The sequence below is a fragment of the Macrotis lagotis genome, chromosome 2 (assembly GCF_037893015.1).
Source record: "Macrotis lagotis isolate mMagLag1 chromosome 2, bilby.v1.9.chrom.fasta, whole genome shotgun sequence".
Lineage (NCBI taxonomy): Eukaryota > Metazoa > Chordata > Mammalia > Peramelemorphia > Peramelidae > Macrotis > Macrotis lagotis.
In genome coordinates this window covers 257298245-257313531 of record NC_133659.1, presented here as the reverse complement: position 1 = coordinate 257313531, position 15287 = coordinate 257298245, and the positions used below count along the sequence as shown (strand labels likewise).

At 36.0% G+C, this 15287-nt stretch overlaps 1 protein-coding gene across 1 annotated transcript in view; it reads left to right on the top strand.

Moving 5' to 3' along the window:
• The window catches only part of DIP2B (disco interacting protein 2 homolog B), a 219674-nt gene extending 204788 nt beyond the window's left edge, over nt 1–14886 (top strand). Inside the window, exons 37-38 of the mRNA XM_074225928.1 lie at nt 346–469; nt 6347–14886. Of these exons, the coding sequence (XP_074082029.1) occupies nt 346–469; nt 6347–6599 (377 nt within the window). The 3' untranslated portion in view covers nt 6600–14886. The remainder of the gene's footprint in view (nt 1–345; nt 470–6346) is intronic.
• Nucleotides 14887–15287: the final 401 nt, after the last annotated feature.

Genomic DNA, 15287 nt, shown 5'->3' with positions numbered 1-15287 from the left:
TAATGATGCTTTGGCCCCTTTGCTGTTGACCTTCCAAAGTTGATATTGAACTATTGATTTTTGGGAGCCTGGCTTTCTTTTTTCTCCCAAAAAAATCTTCTCTTACAAGATGAAAATGTTAGATTTAGAAACCTAATGGAAAAATAGCTGCCTTCTGCTATATATAGGTGGTATATTGGCATAGCTTTTTCTGTGTAGTACTTTTTTGGCAATATAGTGGTCTGTAATGTTCAGATTAGAATTCAGGATCATTGTGGGCAAGGACCTTTTTTCTTGCTTTGATCTAAATGTCTTAGAGAAGCTTAGCAGGCTAATAATGCAGGCCTTCTGTTTCTCATATTTTAGAGCGTCATGATGCATTATATGTAGTAGGAGCCCTGGATGAAACTCTAGAACTAAGAGGATTACGTTACCACCCTACTGATATAGAGACCTCAGTCTCTCGGACACACCGGAGCATTGCTGAATGGTAAATTTCCTCAAGAAGAGAATTATTGTTCTAAACTCCCCAGTCCCCACTGCTACTATTCTGTATTTAACACGTATATTAATCCAATTAGTTAATACTCAGTAATTAAATATTCACTGCCTATAAAACTCTCCAGATAATAAGAAAGAATAAATTCACAGTACCCACATACCTTTAGAAAATGTTCAGTTTTGGGAAAAACACATTAAACATATATGCTGAACAAATTCAGTTCAGTTGGACAAGGCTGATCATCTGATTACTTTACTCCTGCTGCACTATCTTTAACCCAGATTCATCCTGGGTCTATCAACCTGTCTGTCAAAATGAGATTACTTTAGGTTTCTCTGCAGGTAGCTTTTTGCAACTAAAAAGCTTGCTTTAAAAGGACTATGGAGGGGCAGCTAGGTGGTGCAGTGGATAGAGCACCAGCCCGCCTCAGACAATAATTACCCAGCTGTGTGACCTTGGGCAAGTCACTTAATCCCATTGCCTAGCAAAAAAAAGGCTATAATTTGAATAGAGTCTAGGAAAGAGGAACTTAAGGTTTGTAGTTAGCAGTCATTCCTCAGCCCCCCATCCTCTAGCTGTCAGAGAAGGAAACTCAATCTTAGACTTTTACACTACTCAATTTGTACTTAACCTCTAGTTCAAGAAAAAAAGGCATTTCCCCACTAAGATTGGAACATGGCCTTTAAAAAGAGTCTTATAATCCTAAGAGAATTTTATTCCTACAAAAATGTATTTATTATTATTATTATCATTATCATTATCGCTATCATTATCATTATTATTATCATTATTTATTAGCAGATAATAAGTCATATCAATCTTTTCACTAAATCTATAAGTAAGCATACTTACTGATGATGGTGGCATGGCAGTTCCCTAAAAGTGGCAATTATATGGTCATGAGACTATTATTCACTCCTTTTGGTAGGTATACAAGCTTGTTGACTGAGTTAGTTTGATTGTCCAGCTTCATTGTATTCCCTTCACTGTGGTCACTCCAGAAAAATGTATATCTGGCTTTGACTTAATTCATCAGCCTTATTTCACTCAAGACTGCGATTTGGATGTAATACCTACTGATTTCTCTCACAGGAGCTCTTCATCTTTCAAGTCTACTGGATTTCTTATTGTTCATAAGCATGCACATATTCCATATGAGTTAGAGCATTGACTTTAGAGTCTGAAGACTGGGAGTGTTATTAGCTGTGTGACCTTGGGCAAGTCACTTAACCCTGGGCTATCTCCAGTCGTCCTGATTCATATATGGTCACTGAACCCAGAGGATTCTGGAGGAGAAAGTGAGACTGGTAACTTAGCACAGCCCCCTCTCACTCAAATTCAATTCTTGTGTTCACCTCCCTGATGTCATGGTCTTCTTTAAGAATGAAGGACAGTGGGGTGGCTAGGTGGCACAGTGGATAGAGTGCCAGCCCTAGAGTCAAGAGTACCTGAATTCAAATCTGACCTCAGACACTTAATAATTACCTAGCTGTGTGGCCTTGGGCAAGCCACTTTACCCCTTTGCCTTACAAAAACCTTAAAAAAAAGGACAAAACAAGCTAGCCTTAAGAGAGTATTCTATGTTTATCTGTCTTAAACTATCATAGGTTCATACTCAAAAATAAACATAAGCATGCATCCTAGAAATTTTCCCTGACACTGCTTCATTTCAATCCTAAATTTATGGAGTTAGCTAAGTGGTACAGTGGGTAGTTGGTACAGTGGATAGAGTTACAGGGATTATGAGTGTACTCATAGGAAATAAGATTGTTCCACTCCTTATAGGAACAGTGATTTTTTTTCCCATGGTTTTCAAGCTGGAAGTGGAGGAAATTGGTTGGTCTATGGAGGTAGTAGCCGGGGAATAAGAAGCAATGAAGTGAATTTTGGTGGCAGGGCTGTCCTGAAAGAAAGTGATTCAGGAATGGTTATTGTCCGTCAGAGAGTGCATCTCAGGAAAGTTTTTCTATGGCAGAAGTTCTTCATCAAGGATTCTTGAACTTTTTTCAAAAAAATTTTGATAGGGGACAGCTCCATGGCACAGTGAATAGAGCGCCAGCCCTGGAGTCAGGAGGACCCAAGTTCAAATATGACCTCAGATACTTACTAGCTGTGTGACCTTGGGCAAGTCACTTAACCCCAATGTCTTGTAAAAAAGATTTTGGTGACTGTATTATAAAATAATTGGTTTCTTTGTATCTTTATTGTATCTTTATGCATTTAAAAATATTAATCTGTGGGCAGCTAGATGGCACAGTGAATAGAGTACCAGCCCTGGGGTCAGGAGTACCTGAATTCAAATGTAGCCTCAGACACTTAATATAATTCCATAGCTGTGTGACCTTGGGCGAGTCACTTAACCCCATTGCCTTAAATAAATTTTTTTAAAAATTAAATATATTAATCTGAGGAAGTGATCCATAGGCTTCATCAGACCACCTAGAGAGACATATGGGGGGGGGGTGCAGAAGTTTAAAACCCTTGCTCTCATCTCCCATGGAAGCAGCAAGACACTTGTCAAGTATATGGAGAAGGTAGCTATAGAAAAGACAATACAACATTGTGGTTGTGACCTTTGTGATAAAGCATCATTTACATTTTCTTTCAGGCTGGGCAGTCTATAATATGGTTTCTCAATATCTGTTCTCTTTACTAATTGTATCTTCACCCAAATTCTGGCTTGCATATTGTCCATTCTTTTATAATAGATTTACATATGGATGTTTATTTTCTTGATCTAACAGTGCTACCCACTGCCCGTTTCATTAGTTCTTTTCTTTTGAACTCCTTCCACTTCCATTTTTTAATCATGTGGCAATGAGATACTGTAGAAAGAGTTCTATACTTAGCAATAGGAGACCTATGTTAAATCTTACCTCTGTCATTGGCATAGAAAGTATATGATGTAGCTTGACATAACTTATGATTCAAACAATATTTGTGTTCAGTTGTTTTTCAGTTATCTGATTCTTTATGACCTCATTTGAGGCTTTCTTGGAAAAGCTACTAGAGAGTTTTGCCATTTTTTTCATCAACACATTTTCCAGATGAGGAAATTGAGGCAAACAGAGCTAAGTAACTTGTCCAAAGTCACACAACTTTAGTACTTTTCTGAGACCAGATTTGAGTTCAGGAAGATGATTCCTGACTCCAGACCAGCACTCTAACCACTGGGTCACCCAACTGCCCTTTCAAGCAATGTTATTGTCATCTAATTGACTTTACTGATATAAAGTTTTGCCTTTAGGTTGAATTCATTAAGAAATATTATCAAGTCTGTAGCAAAAGCTAATTTCTAAAGCCATCAATGGTAGTGGTTGAAGATGGTTCTTTTCTTTCCAAAAATAAGTCAGTCTCATTCAAAAAATCATAATAAAACTTTTTTTTTCTTCTTGTTTTGATGTGGATATGCATTGGTAGTAAAAACAAAATAAAATCTCTTCATACTACAGTATGAACAGCAGGTTATGACTGCTTCACTCTGATTTTCAGCACACCGAGAAGCAATGTGAATCTGTGAGAGAATTCTTTTGGTCTTTTTTGTTATCACTCAGCTCAAGCCATTGTAGTGGGAACATTACCATTCATAGTATAATAAACAAATTAAGTATGGCTATGTTCCAATAAAATTTAACATTAAAATTTGGATTTCACATAATTTCCACATCATCAAATATCATTCTTTTGATTTTTTTCAATCATTTGAAAATGTAAAAACCCTTCCTTAGCTCATAGATTATAAAAAAATAGTAGACCCTATTTAGCCCATGGGCCTTAGTTTGACAACTCCTAGTCTCTGGTTTAATAGTCTGTGTAAAAATTGTTCCCCAGTTCAGCTTATCTCAGCATCAATTTATACATGTATGCTCAGGTTTTCTGAATCTGACATCCCTTTTACCACTTCTTATGACACAATTTATATACTGTTGTAGTTCAGCTAGTCCCCAATTGATAGTCACCTCTACTATGTTGTTTTTCAAAGAAAATGCTGCTGTGAATATTGTTTTACTCATAAATTCTTTCCCTCTGTCTCTAACTTCTTCATAATATAGACCTAGTGTAGGAATGTCATTTGGTCAGGACATATAAACAGTTTAGTGGTTTGGATGATATATTCCAAATTAGAGTTCCAAATTCTAAGCTAGAATATTGTGGGAAATAAGATGGATTAGGAAATAATAAAGATAAAGATATGGTGACTTTTCTCACCAAAGCCACTGTGTGTGTTCTCTTGATCCTATCAACTTCCTCAAAATACACCCTTTTTAATCTTCAGTACTTCTGATCTAAAAACTCCTTTCCTTTTCCTTCAGATATATACTTCTTTCCCATCCTTTGAAAAAACAGGAAAAAATGTTTACTAGACCTGATGATCCCCTCCAGCTGTCAGCCTCTTTTTGTTAGCCAGATTCCTAGAACAAACTGTCTGTATTCTTTGCCTTCTTTTTAATCGTCCTTTCTCAACTGCTTGGAATCTGGATTTCAACTTTATCACTCAACTGAAAATGTTCTTTCCAAAATTACCAAAGATTTCCTAATTGCTAGATCTGAGGGTCATTTCTCCTTCCTTAGCTTTCTTGACTTATCTATTGCATTTAATACTGATGGCCATCAAGAGTAGAGGTTTTTTTTGGACATTGCTCCCTCTTACTCTTCCCCTTACATTTTTGAACACTCATTGTCTTTTGCTTGACCATTGTCCAAGTGATGATACACACACACACACACACACACACACACACACACACACACACACACAAAGTTTCTTGGTGATCTTACCACATCCCATGGACTTAATTATCATTATCACTGATAGTCCCAAATTTGTATATCTAGTCATAGTCTCATTTCTGAACTCCATTTCCATATCATCAGTCTTCTGCTAGATATGTTAAACTAGATGTCCACAGCTGTCTTGTATTTTATGTGTTCAAAACAGAAACCTCTTCTAAATTACCCTGTTTCTCTCAAAGTAACCACTATCCTTCCAGTCTCCCATATTCATAATCACAGTTGAAATCTTTCACTGAACTCAAGCTTACTGGTCAGTCATTCAAAGTTTCATTACTTCTTAACTAGACTTGTAATTTTAGTCTTCTATGGCCTTCTGTTCTAACATCTCTCTCTACTCTAGTCTTTCTTTCAAAGAGCTGCTACATAATTTTCTAAATGTATAACCCTGACCATGTTTCTCCCCTACTTAGTATACTTGTGGAACACACTCTTACTTTGTAGGTCAAATTTACACCATTCTTTGCTTTCTTGCATGTTGGTACTAGCTGACCTTTCTGTCTTAGCCCACAAAGACAGGTCTTCTTATCTGCCTTATATACAGCCCTTTATTTCAGTCCTTTGGAATTGACTATCTGCCTGCCTAGAATGATCTCCTTCCTTCCATCTCTTGGAGTGGATAGTTTCCTTCAGATCACAACTACAGCACCACCTTCCACAAAAGCTCTCTCCTGATCCCCCTCAATTCAAACACTTTTCCCTCAGAATTATTTTGCATATATAGTGTGTATGTACCTTTATCTGGAAAGATTGTCTCCCCTAGCTAGATTAATATTCCTGATAATTTCATCATCATCTTTGTATTCTCAGCTTTTGCAACACCTAGGGTATAGTAGAAGATGTTTAATAAAAACTTGCTGATTGATTGAGCTGAGTGTATATATTGAACTATTCTCAGGCTCTTCTAGAATTAAATCTTTTTTTATATATGTTATTTGTTAGGAAATATTTAGGTTCGTACTCAAACATAAGTTTAAGCTTGCATCCTAGAAATTCTCCATGCCACTGCTTTTGATCTGTTTATTATTATTGTGTTGTCATTGCCTGTGTTAATTAAATGTCATTGAATTTCAGTGCTGTGTTCACATGGACCAACTTGCTTGTGGTGGTTGTGGAACTGTGTGGCTGTGAGCAAGAAGCCTTAGATCTGGTCCCTTTGGTGACTAATGTGGTCTTGGAAGAACATTACCTCATTGTTGGAGTTGTGGTTGTGGTGGATCCAGGTGTCATCCCTATCAATTCCAGAGGAGAGAAGCAGCGGATGCACCTCCGGGACAGCTTTCTGGCAGATCAGTTAGATCCTATCTATGTGGCTTATAACATGTAATTGTGCATTGTAGGCATGTAGCCAAAAGCCTGAGACTATTGGGTCACTATCTTTTAAAAAAAAAGGCTAAAAACAAGTACTGATATTTGCTGTAAAATAATTTGAGGTGGATATTTTATTTCTTTCATCTCATCCTATGAAATTCATGAATCATGTGACAAACAGAATGGAAATTCACTGGTAGCAAATGAAAAAAGTTAATAATTTACTCGGAGTGACCTTTAACATTGATAGTTTAAGCGGCACGTTACTAAAAGCCTTTGCTTAAATGGGTGTTACATTTTTTCATCTGATGTACATACTTGTATTTTTATCTAATGCTGTTTTAGAATTTTGCAAAGGGATTTATTAACATAAAAGAAATAGTCTAAGTTCCACAGTTCTCCATCATATACTGTATTTTGCAATTATATTGTAGCTAGTGCTTTGGGGCTTTGCTAACATGGGATTATACAGAAAAATTGAATGACTTATTAAATCTAAGAATAATGTCATCATATATACAAACACATGCACATGTCTAAAATTTAAAGCATTTTACCTATATTTTTAAATTGTAAATAATAGTATGCATAATTCAGCGCAAAAAAAATTTTAAAAACAGGCTTGTATAACTACAGCCACCAAAGTAGAAATATTTAGGATTGTAATTTTAAGATGCTTAACATTTAATTGGTTAAAAAAACTAAAAAATGTTAAGTTGTATGCAGGTTTCCATTGCACACTGTACTGTGACTTTGCTGGCTGGCATGTTTTATAAGATCAAGCTGCCTGTGTTTGTATTTAAAGCCCTTCCCTTTAGAGTGAACTTAGGTTTAAAATATTAATCCTGTTTCTTCTGCAAGTTGACCAACTAAGTCTCACTTTACAAAACAAACTACTCAGAACACCAAGAAAAAAATCAAAACTATCTTATCCTGGAGAGATCCCACCCCCTACCATCCCCATTTTTGAAATTGTGCTTTTGAATTTAATTAATTGGGTGTCAAAATAGCCTTATTTCAATTAATTTCTTCTTCCCCAGCCCTGTTGCTCCTTTGTAGTGAAACTTCTATCAATAATTTCTCCATAAAAGTTTCTCTTTTAAAACTGGAAAGTTCCTTCTGATTTTCCACTCCATGGGAGTAGGGTGGAGGAAGTTTATCAGGTGCAAACTATGCATTTATGGTTGGGGAGGTGAGAAGAAGACTGAGGGAGTTAAGAAAGTGAGATAATGCATTGCAACAGAAATAAAAAGTTCAATGTTGGCCAATTCCTTTGAATGCTATCATAGCCAGCCTTAGAAAAATACTCATAAGGGAACACTGTTTTATGCAAAACACAGTTTTGGAATAACTGTGGTGCCCAGGCCTAGCAGACTAAAAGATAGAGCCAAATTTGCCTCTGGCTCAATTTCCTTTTTTGGCCTGATCCTTCATGTATTCAAGCATAGTTGGATTCTATTATTTTTTTCTTACAGAAATATTTTTTAAAATTAAAAAAAGAACCACCAAACCCTCAAAGTGAATAAGACTTTAGAATGGTTCTCTTGGATCCATCTAGTCTATTGTGTAAATACTTACTTACTCTATTTTAATAATGCATATTATTTACCCCAGTGTAACATCATGTAAACTAAGTATGTTTTTAAACAATTTTTAAGACTTGTATTTACCCTGAAAATAAGGTTTATAATGCAGAGACAGACCCTTCTCTATAGCAGTGCTATCAAGTGCTGCGTAAACACACTCCTATGACTTGAAGCCACTTTATTACTACCCTTTTCATTGTCCTCATTTCTTTCTTCTCATTCTCCAACAAGGGCAGGCCCAAAGATATTTTCTAATTGCAAATCTGTTTTTTTAATATTTTAGGTAAATTACTTTGTAATGTGAGAGGCTCTGGAATGTATAGGAAAAGTCTACCCTTCAAGGCAAAAATGAAACCTCTATGCATATAGATAAATGGTTTAGTTTTCAGGTACAAAAGCTTGCTAATGTTTGGTATGATTTAAAATATTCCTGTGTGTGTGTGTGTGTGTGTGTGTGTGTGTGTGTGTGTGTGTGTGTCTGTGCGTGCACACGCGCCATATATACACATATATATGTTTCATTGATTCGTTCTGGACAAAGCAAAGGGCCATAGTAGCTATTTTAAAAGAACTGCCTTTCTCTGAGTCGTCCTAATTCTGAATGGAAAAAAAAAGATTTTGTGTGTGTGTGTGTGTATAAAATAAATCTAAATCATACCTGTAAAAGTTAGAAAGGAAACATGTAGACTTCTTTTTTCACTAAAGTTATTCCATTTATGAGTAGAAGAGTACAGACAACTGAGTTCTTTGAAGGCTGATTACTCAGATTGTGAGTTGAATAGATTTTGTATTTCTTCAGGTCTGTAGATTCTCTTTAAAAATTCTACTCCTGCTTTTGTGGCCATTTCACTGCTTTTAATCAGTGTCTGCATTATTCTATGACTATCCCTTCTAGTCATAGAATTAGGAAATCTCATAGCTGGAAGGGACCTGGGAGATCATCTGCTCCAACCTCATGCCCTCTGCACATCATCTGCATAGAGGGATCATCCAACCTCTGCCTGAAACCTCCATTGATGAGGAACTTACTACCTCGTGAGGGAGCCTGTTCCATTTTTGTACAGCTCTAATTTTTAAACAAGTCTTCCATAGATTGAACCAACTTCTGCCTCTCTGTAGCTTCCTAGGGCTTCCTTCCCTTAGGGTAGCTATACCCTTAGGATGTAGGAATCCTAAGCCTTTGTTAAAAGTGGGTTCTTCTGGAGCCAAGCAGATTAAGTCTGATCTCTTACACATCCCTTCAGATACTTGAAGACTGCTGTCATTAGATTTAACTCAGTTTATGTTTATGTTAATTAAGTACCTATTATGTATAGAGCACTTTGTGTCTCTCTAAATCTTTTACTTTTTTCAGGCCAAATGTCCCTGGTTCTTTCAACCGTTTCTTTGATAATATGATTTCAAGTTTTCTTTCAAGTTACCCTCCTTTGGACATAATCCAGCTTATTAAATTCCTACTAAAAGTTGGGGTAACTGAGAGTTTACAAAAGCAAGAAAATTTTCCTTTTATGGCATAATCCTACTCTTGCAGTAAGGATAAATCCCATGGTCTCTTTGACTTTGTGATAAGACTTGTTTATAAGCTTTTGTGTACAGACAGAGTCCCTTGGCAATCTGAAGAAACCCATGGACCCTTTCTAAGAATCATGTTTCTAAATGCCTAAAATAAAGATATACCAGATTTCAAAGGAAACCAATTATATTGAAATACAGTCATCAGAATATATTTTTCAAGTTCCTGGACCTCAGGTTAAAAGCTCTTGCTCTAAAACTATTATAGCAATTCATTTTCCTCCAGTGCTATTTATGTGTATACATACATTAATGTGTGTATATGACATATGCTTATGTGCATGTACATATATATTTACTTTTAAAAGTCATCTACTGCACATAGCCTTAGCAGATCTCTAGGACATACTGCCTGTGTTCTTTTGCAAAAGTGGTATATGGGAATGGAGAAGGAAATTTGTATTTTCATTTACTCAATGAATGGCGCTTTCATCTCAGTCCAAAGAGACCCATTCATCAAATTGAGACCCTTATTGTTAAAAGCTGCAAAATAAGGCAATAAAGGCAGCTTCTTTGGAAGAGTGTCTGGAGATGAACACTTACAGGGAGCTAAATATGTTTAGTGTCTATATCTTTATGAGCACTAAAGTTCTGGAGTTCAGTGACCAACATAGCATGATTGGCATTATTTAATAATACTCCTTGCCACACATTGAGCTGTTTTCTCCATAGTACATAACCTTTTTTCTCTAAGTTAGAAAATTGCTTTGCTTCTGGTTATCAGGGACCACAGCCTTCCTACTAGTTACCCCTTTAGAATAGCCCTAGCATTGATGTTAATGGTATTTGCCCTAGGCATGGTGCTGGGTCTCTTGGCCAAATAAACCACTTTCCTTAGGAATCCAGGAATCTTTCAGACTAAACCAAGGAGGAGTCATGCTAAACTCCCCTTGCTCTCACGCTCCAGAGTGATCTATGCCTTAGCATTGTTTTTGTTGTCTGCTGTAATGTCCTGGTGGCAAGAGAAATTGGAGCATGAAGCTACAATTCTCTTAAAACATGAGTCTTTCACGTTACCATTTTTGTGACTTCCTGATTTAGTCTAATGTAGATGGGCCATGTTATTTGTCCAGAGGATGAGATTGTAAAGATATGGGAATAATTTTTTTTTAGTCCTAAATGCAGTTTTTGTTTACTTTCTGTCAAATATTTACCAGTGTCAAATTCAAACTATAATACTATGTAATTATGTATAAAGTTTTTTTTATTTATTTGAAATTAGACTAGATATACATTTTTTAAATTTAACATCTGGCTGGACAGTGTTCTATTAATTCATTGAATGTGTTTCCTTTGTCTTGTGTTAATAAATATTGATGCCTGTTTGTGTACTTAATCATTCTCTGGGTGGGAGAGTTGTGGGGTAGAATCATCATTATATTCAGCCATAAATGACAACAAAACCTTGAATCCATTTCCTGAAGGTAAAAAGTAATGCACAGAATTAGAATGATAGTAGTACCCTTCATTTGCATAGATAGAGTCTTCAGAATGCCAACATATTTATTTACAGTCCTTATAATATTTCTGGTAGGGAGATAGTATAAGTATTATTATCACCCCCATTTTACTGAGGAAATTTAGATTGCTAAAATGATTTACCCAAGGTCATTGGCAATAGAACTGGGTCTAGAGCTGGTATTCACATTACAACCACATGGTTTTAAGAGAACTGAGCATAGAGATTGCAAATCTTTTAAAAGAAGAGTGGACTAAGAAAGCCAAAAAAGAAAAAAGAAAAGTCATTATCTTGATACCAAGTAACCTCATGCTAGTTCATTAGAAGGAAATAAATTTTTGGTAACAGTTTTTAAAAAATTATTTAAATTATTTTAAATATATTTTTAAATTTTGTATTGTTAACCATTATTTCTCTTTGGCTAAAACAAAACAAAGTTAGTTTAAAAATGGAATTTAATTCTCTAGGATCTTACCAGAAATCCGTGAGTGGATGACATTCTTAGAAATGCCAACATTTGGGGGAATTTTTATACAATTTAGGCAAAGAACCATAAAACTTCAGGTGGCCAACCTATGAGATTTCACATAGATTACATGGCTTTACAAATACAATTCTCTCTTAAAAATCTTATAATATTTACTAAAAATTCCTATTGACAAAAATTCCACTTATGTTGAAGAGTAAATGTTTACAAACAACAATAGGATTTTCTCTCTGCTCATCCAGGATGTCTCTTATCTTAAAGTTGTTGATCAAGGTTACTAACATTGTGATAACAAGATAGATATTGACACAAGGTAAGGTCAGCATTGTAGGAGACAGGCTTTACATAGCAGACTATGGTTTTATAACCTCTAGTTAAAGGTTAAGAGATTAACTCCTGATTAGAAATATATTTATTGGGGCTGCTAGGTGGCACAGTAGATAGAGCACTGGTCCTGGAGTCAGGAGTACCTGAGTTCAAATCCAACCTCAGACACTTAATATAATTATCTAGCTGTGTGGCCTTGGGCAAGCCACTTAACCCCATTGCCTTGCAAAAACAAAAACCAAAAAAAACCTAGAAATATATTTATTAAGAAATATTGTAATTCTAATTTAAAGAATATCAGATTCAACAGAATTCAAATTTTCTCCTTCCCTCCTTTCAGTTCTCCCCCACCCACTGAAAGGGCAAGCAATATGTCAGTTTCACTTATCAATTATATATAAATCATGTAAAACATAGTTCCATATTAACCATGTTACCAAAAAAAGGCAAGAAAAATTCAATGATTGAACATATTACCCTATGTTGAATTGCTTTTCTTCTCAAGAAAAGGGATGATGAGAGAGGGAGAGAAAATTTGGAACTCACAATTTGTTTAAAATGAAAGTTAATTGTCTTTAAAATTCTTTAAAAAAGAAAATTATGCTCTAATTTGCACTCAGTTCAAAAGCATTTTTCTCTGGGGGTGAATAGCATTTTTATCATGAATTCTTCAGGATTTTCATGAATATTGATTGAGTTGCTTATTTCACAGTTAACTGTGAGTTCAATTTTTAAAATTCTTATTTCATCATAGTATTGCTGTTACTGGGTACAGTGGACTGGTTCTGTGTACTTCATTTTGTATTGGTTCACATAGATCTTCCCATGTTTTTTCTGAAACCATCCCCCTCATATCCATCAAAATCATGCCATAACTTGTTTAACCATTGCCCAATTGAGGGCACCCCCTCATCAATTTCCAGTCCTTCACCTCTGCAAAAAGAACTATTGTAAGTATTTTTGTACATATAGGTCCTTTTCCCTGATCTCTTTGGGACACAGACCTATTCATGGTATTGCTTGGTCAAAGCATAGGCAGATCTGCAGCTCTTTGCGTATAGTTCCAACTTATTCTTCAGGATGAACCAGTTCACAACCCCAACAATGATTTGTTCCAGTATCTGTTGTCCCACATAGAGAGGAGAATAACTGATAAGAACCTACTTCCCTATTCACAATAACAACTTACCTGAGGGGGCAGCTAGGCGGTGGGGTGGATAGACTACTGACCCTGGAGTCAGGAGGACTTGAGTTCAAATCCAGCCTCAGACACTTAATAATTGCCTAGCTGTGTGGCCTTGGTCAAGTCACTTAACCCCATTGCCTTTAAAAAATAACACATACCTGAGGAGGCAGAGTAAAGGCAGGAATTGCTTTCCACCTCCTCCAACCCCTCCAAATACTTTTAAATAATGACTAAATAAATTCTGGAGTTGCAGAACTCACAAAAGGGAGTGAAACATTTTTCCAGCCCAAGACAGCCTAGAAAGTTGATAAGAAAGTGTTGCATCTAGGGTAAAGAGAGGAGTATAGTCCACCACAGGTTGAACTAATGCAGATAAACGCTGTTTCCAGAGCTCTTGGTCCGTGGAAGGCAAGGAGGGCAAACAACTGATCTTCGTTAGCACTGAGGCAGGACTCTGCTGCTTTGCCCATACCCAGATCTTGGTTGCAGTCCTAGGGCAAAGAAGGAGCAGTGACACAACAGAGCTTCTGACCTCCTGGGAAGTGGGAAGACTCCCCACAGTTCCAAGGAAGAAAAGAGTTCTTGTAGATCATTCACAGAGCACAGGCCAGATGAGTGGTAAATACCTCTCCTTAGAAGTTGGAAGAACTGAAAACTTAATAAATTTCTAGAAGTATCTCTGAAAAAAGCTGGCCAAAACTCCCAAAGGGTGAAACAGTGCACTCTCCACCCTGGAAGAAGATCCCTAGTTTAACAAAGTCAAGTAATAGGTTAGGAAAGTGAACAAACAGAAAAAAAATCTAACCATAGAAAAATAATATGGTGACAAGGAAGATCAAACACACAATCAAAAGAAGCAAAGTCAAAGTTTCTACATCCAAAATAAGAAGTAGAGGAAAAATTGGGAAGAGAAAGGAAAGTGCAAGAAAAATCATGCAAGAAAATCCTTGGAAAAGGAGAAAAAAAAGAAAACACCTTAAAAAACAAATTAGACCAAATGGTAAAAGAGGAAGAAAAGGTCAGAATGCTTTAAAAAGCAGAGTTGACCAAATTGAAAAGGAGGCACAAAACTTCACTAAAGGGGGAAAAAAAAACTTAAGTGGAATTGGCCAAATATAAAAGGAGATATAAAAGCTCACTGAAGAAAACAATACCAAAAAATTAGAATTGAGCATTTAAATGGCTGCATCCTTTCCTCCACCTTTTCAGAATTTCTTCCCTCCTCTCCTGAATTCATCATGGCTCTTCCCAAGTAGCTGCTGGGCAAATGGCACCTCATAGTAAAGGATTTGACAAGTACACGAAGAAATTGGAAGAGTAAATGACCCTGAGATAAATGGCCAGAATAGCCAAATCAGATGTTTTTATCTCTGTATGTGGGGATGTAATTAACTTTAAGACTGAGAGTATCGTAAAAGCTACACAATTCTGTTTTAAACTTGGTGAGAAGTTTGATGAAAACACAGCTGATGACAGGAAAATTCAGACTCTTTGTACCCTTGAAAATGTGCGTTGATCAGTACCAGTCATGGAATGGGTAAAAAAACACAATAACAAGGAAAGTAGAAGTTGGAAAATTATTGGTGAATTGTGTCATGCATAGTTACTTGTCACAGGGACTATGAGAAGGCCAAGTAAAGAAATCCCATCTTCATGTGGAATTAGCTATTATGAATACACTTGCTCAGTTCAATGAACAAACTCTCTTGCTTTTTTCTTCTCTTCCTTTCTGCTATCTTTTATCTCAGTCACTACTTGCAAAACAGTTTTATTTCCAAGTATAAATGTAATTAGGATTGCTTTGCTAGTAAATAAAAGAATTGTGCAGTTACTTAAAAGAATTGATTAAATGGAAGCTAATGAGTATGAGAAATCAAGATACAATAAAACAAAACCAAAAGAATGAAAAATAGAAGGAAAATGTGAAATACTGGAAAATAGATCCAGGAGAGATAATTTTAAAATTATTGGGCTACCTAAAAGCCATGGTTAAAGAAGACATCTTTTAAAAATTATCAAGGAAAGCTACCTTGAGATTCTAGAAACAGAGTAAAATAGAAATGGAAGGAATTCACCAATCACCTCAT